A 21074-nucleotide genomic window follows, 5' to 3' on the forward strand; every position below is an offset into this window, starting at 1 on the left:
CACTTTCGTTGTTTTATGCTCTTGTTCACTGTTTTGCAAATTCTAGATCCTGTCATCATCCTCTGTGGCCTGGATTTGCTCTCTTTTCTTGGAGGGTTCGTCCACAGGCTGCTTCTCTCATGGAGAGCTCACGACTTTCATCTTCAGCAGCACAGATGTGAGATAAGATAGCTTGATGTTACTGCATGTTTTGATGTGAGAGGGGGGTGCTGCTGCCGCAGACGCCGATAAACATGTAACACCAAGGGAGAAAAAAAGTTTTCTTGGTTAAGGCTGTGACCTTTTTGACAGGATAAAAATCTGCTATTTGTCAAAGCGTAAACGTGAAAACAATGTCACCTCATGTCATAAAGCCCCTAGCAAAGCTAATAAGAAACATGTTCTGTTGAACACAAGCTGAGAAGTGGTCCAAGTGTTTGGAGTAGAACGCTAGTGTGCAATATGATGCAAACATCCACATGCCAACACATGACTAGTTCCATGCAGATGGACATCAACACTGTGTTTGATGAGGACATCATGATGAAAGCGTCACTTTCACGAAAAAGACAACACTAATGGCTGGGGACAAAAGGAAGTGTCTCATGAAGGAGCATCAGTGGGCCCTTTGAGGCAGCATGGAGCATGACATGCGAGGGGGGGGGCTGCTGTAACCGTCCTACCTGCAGGAAGTGGCAGGTGCGTCCCTGCTCAGCTTTCACTAGAGCGTTATCTAGGTTGACTGAGGCCTTCTGGTAGACCTCTCTTGCTCTGCTCACCGTCAGCGTAGAAGACCACGAGCTCTTCTTGAGCTGCACTTGGCCATCTAGCGGGCCCAACAGCGGGAGGCCTCCCTTGCCGCTCCCAGAGCAGGTCGAGCACTTCACATCGTTGTTGCTGCGGGATGTCTTCAGGGAGTGGGAGCTGATGGTGTTGTAGGACTCCATGAAGTACTGCGACTGCGACTTGTCCGGATGTCGCCCCATGGTCATGACCCCTGATGGTTGTCCTCCGCTGTGATGGTGGTAAAGGCACACCTCCCGGTCCAGGGTGTCGTCTGAGCTCCAGTAGCCAGAGATGGCACTACGCATCTTGGGCTCCGACTTGGATCGGTCTTTGCTTTTGCTTCGCTTGTTGTGTTTGAGGGTTCCAGACGAAGAAGGTGGGTCATCGGGGCTGTTTTTACCACCATTCATCCTCCCTGTAGTGCCAGACCCTGAGGGTCCCTCCAGGGAGTGGGACTTAGTGAACAGCTTCTGGACAGAGTGAACAAGGTGGCGAATTCGCCCGGGACTGTCACTGCGCTGGTGTTCTACCGCCGTGCGCTTGTACTGCAGCGTGTGGTAGCCTTCTCGCCGTGCGGGAGCTTGGTGATCAAACTGTTCCAGCAGGTTAGAAGACAGACGGTTGTTGTTGTTTTTGCCTTTAGCACTTCCTGTTGGCCCCGTGTAAGGCACCAGAGGCCCACACTCCTCCTTCAGCTCATGGTGGGAGCTGTAATGTCTGCGAGGGAAGGTGCAGCTGGCCAAGTCTGGGTAGGCACTGCATTCAGACTGGAAGGAGCTGCGCTGGGTGTAACACGGGCGCTCAGCCGGGTGAGCCTCGGCCGGGTTCAGGAAGTAGGGCTGACGATCCGAGTGACCCAGGGTCATGGAGTCGTAGGAGAGGTCACAGGCGACAGCGTGATGGTGACTGTGGCTGCTGGACAGGCCCTTCATTGTCATTGTGAAGCTGCAGGAGGTCTGCACACACTCTAAAGAGACAACACACACACACATACAGTAGATATACACACTGTGTATGTCAGGTCACCAACTTTTTCAGCCCAATTAGCCTGGTTTCGGCCATGAATCTAGGCACAATCCCCCCCACCGTGATATTTTTAGATATATCTTTTTTACTGTGTAGAAATGTTTTTAAAAAAGTGATTCATATTTAAAGACAAAGCTTTGTGTTACTATTGTGTAACACTACTGTGTGTTACTACTGCTTATTGGTGTCAACAGTAGTGTGCAGACAGGGCCGGCAAGACCTTCTCTGCTGGCCTAACCATTACCAAAAGCACTGGCTTGCATTTCAAAGCTAAATTATATTTGTTTAATTATATTATGATGTTAAATCATATTACTTTATTCCCAACAGTCTATGATGTTCATTTCGTACCGTCTTTCTTGGCTGCAGTGCTTCCAGTGTACTTTGTGCCGATTATCTGAGCCAACTGAAGACAGCACACCAGAAGAGCAGATTATCCCAACCCTCTGCAACACTACTGAGCACTCCAGGAGCGTTCATATCAACGACAGGAGGAGACCGAGGCCAGAACCTGTGAAACCTTGAACTAATGGCTGATAAGATTTATACATTTGTTGATGTTCATAAAGTTTGTGTATATTGTTATTTCTATTTCACATGTATATTTGATACATTTTCTATTTTTATAAATGTTTTTACAGTGCAGGTTGTAAGCTGTTATTTATTAGAGTTGTTTGTTTGGCAATAAATGTCACAGTTTGCAAAAATATGTTCCTTTTATGATGTGTTCTGAGATAGGCTATATAACAGTGAAATCACGTAGTGATGTATGTACTTTATGGTAGGAAACATAATTGTCTCATCTGCCTACATCACAGCCAGAAAGCGGTGAAGGGTGATGACGTAATGAGAAGCAAGTGGTGTCCTATTCCTTAGTGGCTTTGGCTCCTTGGCCCTCAGTTTAAAGGGGTAAGATGAAGGGGAAAGGCTAAGGGGTGAAATTGGGATTCAACTTTTACCGGTGAAGAATTCACAACTAGTGGTAATGTTACTGTGAGCCCAATCACGTTCTAGCAACATGAGCGGTAGTTCTGCTCACGTGCAGGAAATGATCCAGTGAAATGTGAAATGCGTTGCTCAAACAAAATGCAGCATGGGAAAAATTTAAAATGTTTTTTGGTATTTAAAACTCATATTGGTACATGTTTTTATATTTATTAGGTGTACAGTTTGAGTGTTTAGCTGCTGTGTGATGAGTTTAATGTTGTTTGAAAGATGACACCGCGAGTCAGACTGTTATATTGAGTAATGACCTCTGGCATTTTCGTGAGTTTTTTCATAGCTCATGATTGGCTCCTGTCAAATAACTAGCTGCCTGGCCCTCACGGACTCATGCGTGCCACAATATGCCATTTTTATGACGTGGACACGTGTGGCTTGTACACCGGTGCAGTTTATACAGCGGAATCTATAGTATACATGTACAAATCTTTTTTTCTTTTTGAATTTAGTGGGTGCGGCTTATATTCAGGTGTGCGCAATAGTCCGTTCATTTTTGCATGCACGCGGCACACAACGTACAAAAGCATGATCTGCTTTAATATGGCACTGCTCCAGATGATAGACATGCATGTGTTCCTCCATTGTTCAACTGTTTATTTTTGTCCTTGAAAACTTCAAAAAGCATTATGTTTAAATATAGCAGCAGCTTGACCCCCAGCTTCCTTCTCCCTTCACAAAGGCGGATTTCATAGAAGGACTGAGGAAATGGTGCTATTTTGAGTACTACAGTGATCTACAGTCAAATAATTCAAATCTAACAAGTAAACAGAACAGACCAGCAACCTCTGCTTCATCATTGCAAAAAAGAAACACAGTGCTGTCTTCTTAGAAGGACAATCATGCTGAAAAAGAGCTCTTATTTTAGCTTCCAATCCACCTGCTCAGAATGCACACACACATGAGAAGATAATCACATCCTGTTCCTTCAGTTTCCCCACTGAGAGAAAAGTAATAGGACAGTAAAAAGCAGCTGACAGGCTTCTGAACCTGTCGAGGCAAAGTGGCAATAAACGACCTTGCCCTCGCATGAACGCCGTCCATGTGCACCTTTAGAGCGTCTTCCTTTAAGTGTCTGCAAGCTGCGTGAGGCTAGGAGGCCACCCTGCGCTCTGTGGCAACGCTAACAAGGCAATGATAAGACCCCAAGCAAACCTCAGCATTGTGCTGCAACAGCAGTGAAGGCACGATTCATTAGCGCCATTTAGAATGCAAATGGCCAGCGTGGAGGACGTGAGACAGAGCAGCGCGATAAAACGTTATGTCTGTCTTTCCACAACTCGAGGACAGGACACATGAAGGCGTGTTTATGAGAACGTGATTTATCTTTGGGCTGCATTTGAGAAAAAATTGGTCCAATGATTAACGTCATTTTGCTGTGATGCTAAACCGAGGGATTAAATCACTTGGGGGAAGAATTAAGCCCGTGCGCTAATCTACTAGCCACCCCTCGCTCACTCATACAGCACATGAACACTACACTTCCACGGTGGACCGTGTCCAGCTGAAGGTATTCATTGCAGCTGACAGAGATCCACTGGAGTGAAGAATGTGACCTAAATAAAAGACCCTCGCTGTGATCCACTGCACCACGTTTGCCGCACAGCTGTCCACACTAAAGTGGAAAAGCTGAAGGTGGGTCACGCTGGCTTTCTGCCTGCTGGACACACACACAGGATTGAGATGCTGCTGATGCGTGGTAAATTTTTATCAAGCAGAAGAGGAGGACCTGCTGCTTCTGGTGTGGTTGTCAAGCAAGCCAAAGGTGACAGACAGCTGTGCCTCTCTATGGTTACACTGATAGACTGACAGATGAATTCTTATATTCACATTCACTATCAATTCAAACAGTGGTTCTCAAACGCTTCACAGTGGCGTACCCCTTCATACATTTGACTTGAAACCATGCACCCCCTACTCAATGCACATACAGTGCAGGGATTGGAACATCAATATAAATCAAACCTTTCAAATTAAATACTCTTAATGCACAACATAATCATCAAAGTCACTTACTTATTCATATCACTCACACAGAGCAATGAAGAATTTCATGCTCTGTCTTCTTCCTCCTTTCTGCTATGATAGTGCGCTCTGTGCTATGAGGTGTTCAGGTGCGCTTGTAATTGTGAGTGTTAGGCGCGATTGTTTTTCATTTTTATTCACGTACCCCCTAGGACAATTGGCGTACCCCTAAGGGTACGCGTGCCCCACTTTGGGAACCTTGGATTTAGGGTACAAATACATGGAGGTAAAGGTAAGGTAACAACAGCATCTATTTATACTTTATTATCTGAACATAAACGAAACATCAGGGCGACAGCTGTCGAATATTTTAGCATTCGGGTATTCTACTGAAAATTCCCTCAGTTAATTGAGTAATCACATAAAACACATTTTTGCTTGGTTAACAAGCTATTCTGCATAGGAATAAACCATATTTTAATGGGTCTGAGAAACTACATAATAGTGCCTTATAGATGAATGTATCCAACCAAGACTGTTTAGTGATTCACTGAAAAAGGAGAGAAATAAATAATTAGCCTTACTAAGACTAAATTACATATCACAGTACCTCGACATCTGCGCATTGATAAACTCTAAACTTAGACAGGCTGAATAGAAATAAGACGAGTATTCTTAAAACAATTTTTGAGTTTTTGCACTGTTCAACTAAAACTAGCAATAGCACTCGGAGTGCAGACCTCCGCCAAGCGCCATAGTTCCCCCGTATTGTGATTTACACCATAAATATTAGTCCTACATTTATTTCATCTACATATTTAGATTGCTAATGTTAACATGCTAGTAATAACATGCTAATGTTAGCATGCTAACACATAGCATAATAGTGGTAAGTGTTTATATAAGTGTCTAGCTATGAAAATGGCTACAAATGCTACTATGCTAATGTTAACATGCTACAAATGCTAACATTAGCATGCTAACACCTAGCATGATAGTGTTATTTGTTTATATATATGTGTCTACCCATGAAAATTGCTAAAAATGGTAGTATGCTAATGTTAACATACTAGCAATGCTACCATTAGAATGCTAACACCGAGCATGATAACGCAATGAACCGGGAAGGCTAAATGTCCAGAATGAGTGGAGAATTTGGACTTTGGAACGGTCTGAATCGGTTGAGAAATGTGGAAGTCGTTACAACTCTTTAGATCAAAGGCATTTTGCATCCCGAAAAATGGGAATGTCAAGAAAAGTGGGAATCTATGGTATGTGGAAAACGGCATGAATGTCCTTAATTAGTTGAATGCTTTGATGTTGGAATGGTATGAATCGGTTGAGAAATGTGGAAGTAGCTAGGACTCTTTAGATCAAAGGCATTTTGCATTACAAAAAATGGGAAAGTCAAGAAAGGTGGGAATCCTTGGTATGTGGAAAATGGCACGAATGTCCTTAATTAGTTGAATGCTTTGATGTTGGAACGGTATGAATGGGTTGAGAAATGTGGAAGTAGCCAGGACTCTTTAGATCAAAGGCATTTCGTGCTCGGGAAGAAAAAAAATGTGGTAATTTTTGTGCTGTGGCTGATAGCATGAACGTTCTGACTTTGTTGAATGAGTTGAATCGGTAGAGAAATGTGGAAGTAGTAGTAGCTAATAGCAGCTTTACGGAAAAGTGTGAATTTTGGGAATATTTTGAATTTTTCTTCCAGTGTGTACTGTATATTGGGAGCCTGAATGTCCTGAACGAGTTGAATAGTTTGATGTTGGAATGGCTTGAATCGATTGAGCAATGTAGCAGTAGTAGCAGGTAAGTAGCTTTCGGGAAAAGGGTGACAATCATATATTCTGATAGCCTTGCTGACATCTTAAACAGCAGCCCTTCTTTTTTTTTTGTTCTTCATTTTGTCTAACGTTAGCTGGGAGAGCCGCTGAATCCTCTCGTTGCCTACAATCTTTGCAGGCAGTCAAGAAATGATGATGATGCTAATGATGCTGCTGGCAAAACACAAGGATGCAGCATGGATGGCACACACTTCATTTTCTTCAATAAACACCACGCGCTGCTCAGCCTCTCATTCGTGAGGGTGTCACGAGGCACCCACCTCACCATACGAGACAATGTGGGTCCGCGAGTGTGAGAGAAGCCAAGATTTTACCATTAATTTTAAGATAAGTACAATAAAATATGACTTCACAAACAAACGTGTTTACTTAACCAAGCCCCAAAACAATGCAAGTGCGTTTTCAAATGTTTATTGTCCCACAAATTGCCGCTACCCTACCCTTTTTTTTGGAATTTTGCCCATCATCCGCAATCCTTATGTCAGGGGTGTACAAACTTTTTCCAGCGAGGGCCACGTACTGAAATATGAAACGATTCCAGGGCCACTTTGATATGTGGTAAACAAACACAGAGATATGCTAAGAAGTGATATGTAGCTCAAGAAAAAACTGCATTTCAGTTTTGTAATATAGCTGAAACGCTACTAAAAATGACTTTTTTCCATAATAATACGAGTTTATTATTGTAAAATTGCGACTTTTTTTTTCATTTGATTGACTTTTTTTTTCCCATTTCTGCTGGGGTTTTTTTTTTTATTTTCCAACTATTTCATTTCAACTTTCCTCTTGTAACTTTTCTCCTCATAATTATAACTTTATATCTTTTAAAACAATCATGTATTTTTTCTTTATTTCAACATTGCTACTGAAATGATATTTTTCCTCATTTTACAAGTTTATTCTAATAAAATTGTGACTTTTTTCTCATTAGAAAAGTATTTTTTTCTCAATATTTTGACTTTACTCTGGTAAAATTTATGCTGTTGATTTTTTTTTTGGTACAATTTTCCAAATATTTCTTCTTGTATATTTTCTTCTCCTGATATTTTGACTTTATTCTCATGTTATACATTTTCCCCCCAAATTGACAAGTTTATTCATTGTTTTTGACTTAAAAAAAAAAAACAAATAACTTTTTTCTTTAATATTTCAACTTCATGCTACTAAAATGACATTTTCCCTCATACTATTACTTTATTCTTGATTGAGATGACGTCTTTTTTTCCTTGCCAGATTACAACTCTTTTCTTAATATTTACAGACTTTTGATTGATTTTCCAATTTTTGCTGCTATTGTTGTTGTTTTTTTTAAGTTTCCTTGTTAAATTACATGTTTAGACTGCGCTGCCGGCCAATAAAAACCACAGCCGCGGACTTTCTGTGTTTACTTCAGTAGTAATAGTGAGCATATTTGTTATCATTAGTTTCTAGATTTCTCCCCACCTACACCTGTTTTATGTTTGCACTTGCAATTTTATATTGCTGGAGACCAGCGGTCCCCGAACTTTTTATAGTTGCGTACCCCTTCAGACATGTGACCTGAAGCCTTGTACCCCCTACTCCTGCAGACTTAAAAAAAAAAAATCTTAATTAACTTGAAATATCAAACATGATTAATTGGTTAATTAATTTCATCAGTAATTCCGAGTCATTTTTTTTATTTTGCGCGGTCAAATTTTGATAAAGTTTGACATGAGCACTGATAACTACGTAAGGAAGTGTCCTGTATCTCTTTTATTGCAGCCTGATGTTGGATCCTTCCGTGAATTTGAGCTTCACTCTTTTGCCCACTTGTGATTGGTCAGCAAACATGATATAAACCTGGAACCGAACTACACAAATACATCCAACCAGTGGCAAAGCTTCATTGACACTGACAAGTTTGAACCGCTATGCAGTGCGGGGATCTGAACTGCGATATCAATGAAATCTTCAAGATTAAACACTCTTAATCATCAAACTTACAGTACTTACTTGTTCTTATCATGCACACGGAGCAATGAACAAGTTCATGCTGTTCAGGCACTGTGAAGGCATTCAGGCGCACTCGTAATTGTGTGTTCGGCACTAATTGTTTATAATTTTTTATTCACGTACCTCTGATGACAATTGCCGTACCACAGGGGGTATGCATACCCCATTTGGGGAAGGTAGGATGGAAGCTTATGTGGTTTTGTATATTTTTAAATAAACTGCGTGTTTTTTAATAAACATTTATGACTCTCACGTCTATACTGTTTGACTTAAGGTGGAAAAAAGAAGGGAAAGATAAGTTGAGCAGAAAGACAAATGTTTGAAATATTAAGCGCTTCAAAACATTCAGAACACGTAGAACGGTCGAACTGTGAGTACAAAAAGATGCAGTTTTCTTTACATGGACAAGAACGCTAACTCAAATCAACTTTAACAAATGTCAACTGTACTTCTATAAATATTTCATAAGATGAATATTTCAAACCAATGTAGTACGCGCACGCGCGCGCACACACACACACACACACACACACACACACACAGAATAAAGTGATCAACTGCCCTTCCCCCTCTTCCAGAGAAGCTTGTTAAGGAGTGTTTTCAAGGAGAGAGCAGAAAGCATTAAAGCCAACTGGTGAATTTCCAGATTAAGTCAGAGTGGCTTTTAAGGATGTCAGTAGAGGCTGAGCATGGCCACTTTAATGTCTTATTACTTACATCAAGGAGAGTTTTCTCCACGTATTTGGGCCATTCCACTGTGGGTCCCCAGGAAATATATTGGAAATGAACAGCAAAATTAACTGTAAAATAATTTTCTTGTATTTACCAAAGTGGTCTGATGGCACGTTCAATAAATACAATTGAAATGATTCATTTAAACTACCTCCGGCACTACAAAAATACCATTTGTTGCCTGTCCCTGATTCCTAAAATTTCCGGACTATAAGGTGCTAATTTTTGTAACACACTTTGAACACTGCATCTTAAACAATGACGAGGCTAATTTATGGCTAAAAGAACTACAGTTCCCATGGTGCTTAAAGTGCCAAAACAGAAAGTAGTGAATTTCCGCAATAGAAGCTAACAACGCATGTTTTGAAGTCTTACGTAGTGGTCATGTTTTGATCTGACAAATCTTAAGTAAGTTTGCACAATGTAGAATTACTACAGTTTCTGCTTGGACTGCAGCAGCTGTTGATAAAAATACCAAAAAAACGCCTCAGGTCTTATCAGCGCTAACGAGTGACACTGAGAAATGTACGTAGGACGTGCTAGGACGTGCTATAAGCATAAATGCCGTGTGGCAATATGTCATGTACAGTGGTACCTTGGTTAACGTCGTCCCCGGTTAGTGTGTTTTCAACAACCAAAATTTTTGCTACAATTTTGCCTTGACTTGCATTTGCCTGCTTGTTTAGTGTCCAAAACACTGCCAAAATACGGCCATCTTCGATCACGTGCCACAGACGAATTGTCACAAGACAATGCGGGCCGTGGGCGCCATTTTAGGACAACAGCGTTTCTTTATATCAGAGCTGTAGAGAACGTATCAAACACATGGACTGCACAAAATAGAGAGTCTGGAACAAGGCAAGGGTGCAAGACCTCCGAATTTTAGGGCTTAACGAGAAGACCGTCATCATTTCAGAGGTATGAAAAGGTGATGGGAGTGGCTCAGTCATCGGCTCCGTGCACAAACGTCTACTCCAGTTCCCGCACAACAGTCTATCAACCCGGGGGCGCATCGAGGGTGACACTGTGTTTCTGCCTGTCTCCTTTTACATCCATAACACTCATTTCGGTTTCTGTGTCAAACATAACACACATAGGCATCCTCCCCGGCGCACTTTCGCAACGTCACTGCCGCCAGGCAGTTGTGGTTTTTTACATTTTCTATATTAAACGGCAAGGTACATGTTTATTGGATCCAGGACGCTGATTTACTTTGTTATATTTTTTACATTTACAAATTGTGGCTGCAGCATAATGTGTTCATTTTGTTAAGTGACGGTTTTGTGGGGGTTTTTTTTCCAACAAAACTAAGTAAACGTGATCTTAAATGTTCAGTTGTCCATTCATTTGTCATTCTGCATAATTTTCTCCATGTAAAACTAGGTTATCGTCTATAAAACTGTAACATTTTTGGGTGTCTGCAACAGATTAATTGGATTTACATTATTTTCTATGGGAAAATTTGCTTTGGTTAGAGTCCGTTTTGGTTTGAGTCGGACCTTCTGGAATGGAAAACTGATGTTAACCAAGGCACCGATGTATTTACCCATTCTACAACTCACTCCTGTTACTTTCAGTCCTCTTACTTAAATGAGTCATCTTGGCTTAGGGAACGTATGAAAAATTACGCATCGTTGCCTGGGCCAATTCACATTTTGAGTAGTTCAACATGTGTATTATCAGATTTAAAGTTGAAAAAGACAGACATGTAAGTTCATTTTGAGAGACACAACAAGCAAAATGGCACCGATTCAGTGGAATTACCCACTCACTTGTGTTTTTTATGGGCTTTTTTGTTGTATGTCGCTATTGAAATGTATCATGTAAAATCCACTTGAGCATGATGACATGCTTCCATCTTTGCTAAATGTCAACTAGATCATCTGTGCGTGTTCGCTTCCCTTCTTCATTTGCATAAAACTTGATCTGAACTTGAGTCAAGCATGAGGAGATGAAACAGCAGCATAATAAGGTGCGTGCAAGGCTGCGCCTAAAACGCCGTTTAGGCAGCATACGTACGTCCTTTGCTATTTTAACGCCGGTTTTGTCAAAAACACCGGGCAAGCAGGGAGCTGCATGACAATCAAAGTGAATCTGTCATGTAGGAAATAAACACTGCTCAGCGTCCACATAGATGGACGGCTGGCGATTTCCACCAGAGAGCTCCTTTGTTAGCAGCAAGCTAATTAGCCACACTGTCAAGACTCCCTGTGACAAATGGAGTCATGGCTCGCCAGATGCCAAACACGTCCGCAAGAGGCCACTATTTTGAAAGGCTACATTCACAAAAACGGAAGAACTACTACTAGTACTAGTAAGTACTAGTAAGTCTACATACTTTACCCTACAAATGAAGAGAAATATTTCCGCTCTTTATCCTGTTTGTTAATAAAGTTCAACGCAAAAGGAAATTGGACAAGGTAAGCCGCCATCACCATGGCAACCACTACTTTCCCTGTTGGAAAAACATGTGAGGCAAGGATTCATGTCAAATATCTGCAGGGGAAACTGATGTTAAAAAAAAAGGGCATACTTTGTAATCACTTTCACAATTATACTGCGATCTCTAGCATGCGGAAAAGAGGCTACTTCCTGGATGGTCATGTTCAATGATGGGGAAAGGGTGAAGCTGCATCAGTCTTATGCAATAAATACATCTATAAACTTCAATTATGAGAATTCTAATAGAAAGCATTTACATTTACTGTACTTTCATTGTGTGTGTGTGTGTGTGTGTGTGTGTGTGTGTGTGAGATGAAAACTTGCCAGTATCTTAATAATGCCTGTTCAAGACTTGCAACTGTTCTCCTCCCTGTGGCATTTGTAGTGTGTTCTTAGGCTTGTGGCGGATAATAAAGGAGAGGCTGCTTCGACGCGAACGCCGCCGTTGCTTGTCAGACGCACAAATGCGGCGAGCGGAGTCAATTAAACTTAACACATCGACCTGCATAATTTAAGCTGCCTCGCTGCGCCTTCCGTGCTGGGAATTGTTGTTTTTAATCCTCTTCCCACTCTCAGAACATTCATATTGTTCACAGCAGGGGCCAGCGTTGTGTTTATGTGCACGTTTCTACGCTCACAGCAACTGTCAGGAAGCATTAGCATCAAGCTGCAGCTACATAGCAGACAAAGTCATGTGATTTGATTCCACATTTAATTACACGCCATGTGATAATGCAGTTTCAGGAATGAAAGACATAATGATAGTCATCATTCAACCGATTCCTACAACATATTGTAAGATCAAGTCTTTCATTTTAGACACACAGTGGATCCTCGCACATTCGCAATCCAGCATTCACGGCCCCGCAAATTTGCAGATCTTTGGTCGAAACCTTTTTTTCCCCAGTCAGTAAGTCAGTAACAATGTCTAAATATGTGATAACACAGGTAAAATATACAGTATCCCCGTACCACTGTTAAAAAAGCCAATGTTTACGTCGTTATGCTTACTGATAATGGTTTTCCTCAAGCATTGAGATTTCGCACTCTGTTCAGCAGTCCTTGAACGCCCCATAGTTGCTGTAAGAAGTAACCGTCTACATAACTTCTACACCGTGACTGCGATTCCATCTGTTCAAGGATCATCTTACATTATCATTCATTAGTGGTGGCTAGCTATATATTTTATGATTTAAAATGTGTTTTATAAATGTGAGGGGATAAGGGGTGGGTTCTGGAGCTGAATCTAATCGAATAATTACGCAACCACAAGCTAGCAGGAGGGTGTGGAAGGGGAGGAGCGAACCGTGTGTCAAAAATAGACATTTTTAAGAATTATTCAAGGCCCTGTCAGACCTTGACGATTTAGCCAGCTTACGCCAACGTATGAAAAAATTGGCCAATACGCTGGCGTACGTCCAATAAGTTATGGGTAAGTTCTGTATAAGTTAAGAGCACGCTGAAGCACGCCGGCATACGTCGTAGTACGTCCAAGTTGTCCAAAAATTTTGTGCATGCACAAAGCATTTCAACGTATTTCAACATATGATTAATACGTCCCGCATCCGCGGGCAATAAGTTATGCGATCGTTGACGCCCGTTCACACACGTTATTTGTAAGTTACGTACAAGTCAAAATATGTCAACATACCTTGAGACAGAACTGTCTTCTTGGCGAGTGAAGATGGAGAGGAGGAGAGGCTGTCGTGTTTGTATTTACAGGTAAGTTTGCAGCTTGACCAGTAGAGGGCACTGTAACACTGGGAATGGAACCAACTTTTGATTTTATTAATATATTTAAAAAATATTTTTTATTTTATTAATGTATTAGCAGTCACAAATCCATGAGTGGTAGTGTATGCAGCCTACACCAGGGGTCTCAGACTCGCGGCCCCTGGGACGATAGTTTGCGGCCTCCGTCTTAATATGAAAAATTAATATTCGTGTGTCCCGCAACTTTGATATGAATGACACTTGTCATGTGCGGAGCTGAACGAACCAATCACGGTAAGATATATGGTCTTGAGGGCGGGACCTCGGCCGAATGAACCAATCACGGTGAGGTATATGGTCTTGAGGGCAGGACCTCGGCCAAACGAACCAATCACGGTTCAATCAAATACAAACACGACAGCCTCTCCTCCTCTCCATCTTCACTCGCCAAGAAGACAGTTCTGTCTCAAGGTATGTTGACGTATTTTGACTTGTACGTAACTTACAAATAACGTGTGCGAACGGGCATCAACGATCGCACAACTTATTGCCCGCGGATGCGGGATGTATTAATCATATGTTGACATACGTCGAAATGTTTTGTGCATGCACAAAATTTTTGGACGACTTGGACGTACTATGACGTATGCCGGCGTGCTTCAGCATGCTCTTAACTTATACAAAACTTACCCATAACTTATTGGAAGTACGCCAGCGTATTGGCCAATTTTTTCATACGTTGCCGTAAGCGGGCTAAATCGTCAAGGGCGTTGGGCATAAATTGTGAACACCGACAACATGCTACGCATTCGTTGATATAAGTTGTCTATAAGTTATAGAAACATTCTATATAAGTTACTAATACGTCATGTTTACGTCAACCTCGTTATGAATACGCTATGTGTACGCCCAAAATTGAAAAAAAAAACGTCGGCAGTTCAACGTATGCCATCAAAATGATCACGTCAGGCATGCGCTGCCTAAATCGTCAAGGTGTGACAGGGCCCTCACTGATTTTTGCCATTCACCTATGATTATTCTTGATAAAATGTATTTTTCGTTAACATTTTTGGGCTCCCCAAGTCAGCTGGGATAGGCTCCAGCATACCTCGTAATGAGGATAAGCGGCATAGAAAATGGATGGATTTTTGGGTGTCTGGAGCGGATTAGTTGGATTTACATTATTTCCTATAGGAAAAATTTATTTAGTTTTCGTCAAAAAAGTGGACAAACTGACCTGCTTTATTGTCTCATCTTTGCCGGGCTGGGTTTAATTTGGCCGCCTCTGTCCTCCGTGCGTGTTCATCTCTCCACCTGGAAGTGAACAACGACAGTCAACACTTGAGGAAGTCATCAGCGTAAATCAAAAGGCAGCTCTTTGCTGCGTCGCTGCTGCCTGCTGTCTGTTGCAAAGAGCTGGTGAATTCTCATTTGGAGATAAAAAAAAAAAATTAAAAAAGAGGCAAAGTACACCAAATCCATGGCGCTCAGACCTGAAAAGGAAATCGAACGCTCCGTCTTCAAGCCAAGTGGGGAGATTAAAAGACATTAAAATGGCCGTGAGAATGCAAGCAAAGAGTAGTTGTGTTTGGCTGTACAATCGCACCAATTGCTTGGCTTGATCATAAATCCCGGCTGTTCTGTTCTTCGGGCTGAAAAAGAAAATTCATGGCCAGCGTGAGGAGGGAAGAGATAAGGAGGATGACTTACTCATTTTAAACCCATTTGCTCTTTTTTTTCCCCTCACAAAGACTCATTAAAACCTTGAGATGGAGGCACTCTCTCTGAGTGAATGATTGTGTAACTAAATATTGACCACCTTAACACCTTCAGTAAAAACCACTAAGATACATTTCAACTCTCATTCAAGTGTAAAAAGAAGTTAACAGCAAGAACCTTTACTTCACCTTCTTCTTTGACATCAGTAATGAACGTCCGCCTGATAGAAATATTTTTAAAAATGATCCATCCTGAACAACTGCTGTGTTTTCATGACATGAAATGTGTGTACTGTGCACAGGTGATGGAGAGGAAGTGGCAGATCAGTTCAACTTGGGGGCACAGAACAGATGGTGGTCTGAATGATGCTGTCCCAGTGGGACAGGTCGGGACACACACACACACACACACACACACACACACAGGTCAGAGGGAGGACAGGCAGTCCAAGGTGCATCAGATTTCTTCATCACTGCAATGCTATCTAATGCAGGAGTTTCCAAAGTGCGTCCCGGGAGTCAGATGTACCCCGCAGCTTGCTTTTGTAAAAATGATTCATTATGAGTGAGCTATATCAAGGTTTCCAAAGTACAGTCCAGGGGTCATTTGCGGTCAAGGCTGTTATTTTATTGACCTGCGGCAAGTTTTAAAAATATAATTTAACAAGAAAACAAAAAAAAACAACACCAAAAATCATTTTACTAAAATAAAGTCCAAATATTAAAGAGAAAAAAGTAAATAAGAATAATAATTAATATTATGAGGGAAAAAAATAGCGTGAAGTTGAAATATTTAATTAAAAACATTTTTTTTTGAAAAATTAGATTGGGGAAAAAGTCACAGTAATACTATAAGAAGAACATTTACAAGAAGAAAGTTGAAATATTTGGAAAATTAAAAAAATAACGGCAAAAGTGGAAAAATCAGCAATAATTTTAAAAGAATGACGTCAAAATATTAAAACAAAAAAGCCATATCCCAAAAAAAAAAGTTTTACGAGCAGAAACTTGTAATGTTAGGAAAAATAATGTCATTTTAGTAGCAGAGAGTTAAAATCCATCCATCCATCGTCTATGCTGCTTATCCTCCTAGGGTCGTGGGTATGCTGGAGCCTATTCCAGCTGACTTCAGGTGAGAGGCGGGGTACACCCTGGCCTGGTCGCCAGCCAATGGCAGGGCTCATTCATACCTATGGACAATTTAGAGTCGCCCTTAACCTAACATGCATGTTTTTGGAATGTGGGAGGAAACCGGAGTACCCGGAGAAAACCCACACACGCAAAACATGCAAACTCCACACAGAAATCCCCAACGGAGATTTGAACCCAGATCTTCCCGACCTCCTGACTGTGCGGCCAACATGCTAAGCACTCAGCCACCGTGCGGCCGAGAGTTGAAATATTAAAGAAAAATTTTTTTTTTTTTAAAGTCGTAACAACAAACGATTAACAAACACAAAAATTTTTTATATTTTTGGGGATTTTTGGAAACTTAGGTTGGGGAAAAAGTTATAATATTATGGGAATAAATTCACGAAAAATATTTAAGAAGAAAATTTAAATATTTGGAAAAAAAACCCTGCAAAAATGGGGGGAAAAAAGAGCAAAGGCCAAAGTTTGTAGAAATAATAGGCTTTTTCACCTACTGTATTTCATAAAGATGAGATGCCGTTAACTTCTTTGCATATTTACAAGTGTTGCACAGCGGCCCTTTCATTTTTCAGTTTGTGGCCCTTGCTGGAAAAAGTTCAGACACCCCTGAGCTAATATCTAATATTCTTAGATATGACCCAACAAAGCTAAGACATGGATATATTGACCTATATATTGACCTACACTGGATTGCCTCTAGCATGTTGATTGATCAAAATGTGCAAAAGGTGCGATGTGGCTCAGGAGGTAGAGCGCTTGTGTCCTTGGGAAAGACACGTCATCCACACAGGGATGCTTCACTGGCCAAGATGCTAACCTACGCTACAGATCCGGTTCCTGTGCGCCACAGGATGGGTTCAATTGCAGAGAGAAATTACATACATACATACTGTATGTACATGCAACCAATCCATCCATTTTCTATACCGCTTACACTCATTAGGGTCGCGGAATGCATGCTGGAACCCATCCCACCCGACTTTGGGCGACAGGCGGAGTACACCCTGGACTGGTCGCCAGCCAATCGCAGGTACATGCAACCCCCCATGGGAAAAGTGTGGTGATGAAAATAATTAAGGTCAAAGCTGCACTGCCATCAGCTTGCTTTGAAGGAGATCTGGTTTTTCCCATCAACTTTCAAGGACATGCAACATAGTCAAGAGCATTTAAGCCAAATGATCCTCATGTGGTGTTCGACAGCGTCCACAAACACAATGCTAACCTGCTCCAAGAAGCTTAAAGGTCTGCTCAAGCACACAAGTGGAAAAATGCCAACAAGTCCATTTTGAAAGTTGACTTTGCACTTGCGCCCCGTGCTTGCCCACTGTCAATCACGGCACATCTACTGGGAGGAATTTCAATTTCACACTCTGCTGGGGTGCCAAGCACACACATGGCTGCAGCACACACTTTGGAGGCTGAGTGGTGGGTGCGGGGGCTAGCTTGGTAAAATAACGTTGAACATGTGTAAACACAAGCTGACGATGAAGGAAATAGCACCCATCATCTTTACTGGGGCTGATGGGAGTATGTTACACCGGTGTGCGTTTTTCAAGAAAATATTCCGTTTTGAGATTACTATTTCAAAAGGTTATAGCTTGAAAATGGTTAGAGATAAAGGCGTACTGTAAATGAGCAAATGTTTGTCATGGGAGTAAAATCACTCTCCCATTTGCATATTATGACGTCACAAGGCACAGAAATGGTCATATCCCTGTCTCCACGACACCCGACCTGCTCATCAAAACGTCTGATCCACTTGTGATACTCTTCCTCATTTCTCAAGCAAACCCAGCCATCATCATCATCACTTACAGTGGGATCTTGAACACCACTGCTGCCTCCTCCGCTATCAGTAGTGTATTTTCTGCCGCGGATTCTACCGCGACTGCTGCTATTTCCGCAGTTTTCTACATTCTCGCCCCCCCCCCCCCCCCCCCCCCCCCCCCCCCCCCCCAATCATTAGCGGTGTTTTGACCTGTCGTGCTAGACGCATTGTACATCTGAACTATTTCTCCTAGTGCAGTTTAGGGGAAACATATGAAAAACATTTTTAAACAAAATAGAAACTAAAATGACGCTGAGATGAGAATCCGAAATTTGTCTTCTGAGCTGTAGAAGAGCAAGCTTTGAGCAGTAATATTTTCCTCTGGGACGTCCACTCCTGCCTGTCGTGGCAAGCGGACTCACTGTCGCCAGCACACACTCATTAAACCCCTGAACTTTGCATAGAAACCTGGTGTCAAATAACTACATGAGGCATCACATTTGTTCTATGGCGTGTTAAATTCAGCAATGATGCTTGTTGAGCTGAGCTCCACTGCCCAATTCAGTGGTCAGTCATATGAACTGAAAATCATCCAAGAAGTCTGTGAGGTGTCAGAACCCTTTGAGGAAGTCACGGGTCGCCGTCGGGCAGAGAACACATCAAGGTCTGTTATTCCTCGTGTCAGAGGACTCAGACATGCAATCAAAAATGCAAAGATGACTAGGAACAAGAAGTTTGTGTCCACCTTACAAACCTCACTTGAGGGACGACTGGTGACATTTCAGGACACAGAATGCTCTCAGATGGCTGCAGTGCTTGATCCAAGATTTTAATTAGGCTGGTGCAATGGTGAAGAGCAGATCATTCACCTTTGACATTAGTGCTCAACCAAGGAAACGGCCCAGACTCTTTTCCTACATGGAGTTTCAAACAGCTGCGGCCCAAGTTGACACCGCTTCCCACTTTACTTGAGCACACCATGTTTGCCAAAACAGCTTCCCAAACCTAGCTGTACTTGCATGCAAATATCTGGCCCTACCAGCTTCCTCTGCACCTGTTGAAAGGATATTTAGTGTTGCAGGCAAGATATTCAGACCAGAGGGATGCTGCCTGAATGACACACATGAGGAACTGTCGGCCATTAGATGCAACAACTTTACCCTGTAAAGTACTTAAATAAATGATTACTGCATTTACCAAAACAATGTTTCATCTGAAATGAAGACAAACTGCTAAACTTCCCAACATTAAGGAGTATGCTTAATGTTAGCGTCTGTACTTGCAGCAGGAATGATGTCAGCCCCCAGCAGAGAGATGTACCATTACACGTGGGAAGTGGAAAGACGGCAACAATTGAGAGGAACAAGCTGTCCATATGCTGTGGTGTGATAGTGAAATAGGCCTCTGTATTCATAAATCTCTTCCAGTGCAATCAATGAGGGAAAGCCATACATAAAAGATGAGGCAGTTTGACCTCTGCACCTTGGGGAGGGGGGTGCTAAGGGGGGATTTGCAGGCAGGAGGAGACAGCGATAAAGACTCCATCAGGGCAGACTTTGAAGTGGTGGCAGATGAGGATGAGCTGTGGAGACCCTTGCAGTCTTTCACCCCAGAGACCTCACAGTGAGTCAGCAGCCTGTCCCAACATCATGCACCATCTTTGCTCAAGACTACAAGTCCAACGTAAGCTAGGATCACCTCAACTGACCTCACACCAGCGTGTGCGACCACGACCATAATGACGGTTTTGATTTGCAGCAGGAACTTCATCTGCGCATTTATTATTTGTCAGCATACGTCAAACACACAACACAGTTTTTCATGATGGATTGTTTGCAAACTGCTTGCAAATAGATGACAAAGATGATGAGAGGGGAAAACAGGATAATTTCTGACCCAAGAGGGGAGGAGTTGGACATTAAACTTGTGATGAGCAATTGCAAAACAGACAGCTTCTGCAGCGATGAAGGAAAATGGACAAGTGAATAATTTCAGTAGATAAAATAAGAAAAAAATTAAACTAGTAAATAAATAGAAAATAGAGATTAAAAATGAATGATGAAATAAGCAATAATAGTAAAAAAACAAACATATAATGTGTGCAGTGATGAAGGAAAAGAAAAGATAAAGCGTTTTTGAAAAATAACAGATAAGTGAATAATCAGAGTAATTAAATGAGAATTTTTAAAAAATTTATAAAATAGAAAATAAAATATGTTGAAATAAACAAAGAGATAAATGGTGTGGTATAAATTGCGTACCAAAAGGCTTGATCACGGCTATTCGACTAAATTGTTCTGGGGGCCACCTTTTCAAAAAGCTAAGGACTGTCCCCCCTCCTTCCAGTACACATGTGCCATGCCTTCTTATTTCACCTCACCAAATGACTAGTCCTAAATAAAGTCATCAATTTACACAGGAGCAATATGTTTGCTCGTCAAAGATCCTCTATATATGGATTAGATTAGATGGATTAGATTTTATAGTGCTTTTCACGGCACTCAAAGCGCTTCAGAATAAATGAACCCATTATTCAATCACTCCTTACTCACACACTGGCGGTGGTAATGTACATCTGTACCCACAGCTGCCTCTCCGACCACCATTCAATCACATTCATACACCAGTGTGGGCAGCATTGGAGGCAAGGTGAAGCGCCTTGACCAGGGACACAACAACGGTGACCGAGTGAGGGGAACGAGGATCGAACCGCGAAGCTTCCGGTTTCCAGACAACCTCCTGAGCCACTGCCGCCAAGTATGACAGGAATAGAGATGGAACGATTACCAGTATTAATGATTAGCCGCGGTAAAACTCCCGTCAGTTAGTATTACCATTTCATATTAAAATGATCATAAAACCGCACTTTGATAAACTCATGGACGAGTGACACTGCTCATTTCCCGGAGAAGCAGCTGCAGCCCGCAGCATCTACAAGTGGCAAAAAAGGACGCGCATGTGCAGTTTGCAATG

At 41.8% G+C, this 21074-nt stretch overlaps 1 protein-coding gene across 2 annotated transcripts in view; it reads right to left on the reverse strand.

Annotated features, from left to right (window-relative positions):
- dlgap1b (discs, large (Drosophila) homolog-associated protein 1b) overlaps positions 1-21074 on the reverse strand; it is a 194670-nt gene that overhangs the window by 41747 nt on the left and 131849 nt on the right. For both annotated transcript variants that reach the window (XR_008567441.1, XM_054766333.1), the window contains exons 12-13: positions 14701-14777; positions 663-1732 (exon numbers count right to left, since the gene is read on the reverse strand). Coding sequence is in view for 1 of the 2 variants with exons in the window: in XM_054766333.1 (XP_054622308.1) it covers positions 663-1703 (1041 nt within the window). In the remaining variant the exon portion in view is untranslated. The remainder of the gene's footprint in view (positions 1-662; positions 1733-14700; positions 14778-21074) is intronic.

The sequence above is a fragment of the Dunckerocampus dactyliophorus genome, chromosome 21 (assembly GCF_027744805.1).
Source record: "Dunckerocampus dactyliophorus isolate RoL2022-P2 chromosome 21, RoL_Ddac_1.1, whole genome shotgun sequence".
Lineage (NCBI taxonomy): Eukaryota > Metazoa > Chordata > Actinopteri > Syngnathiformes > Syngnathidae > Dunckerocampus > Dunckerocampus dactyliophorus.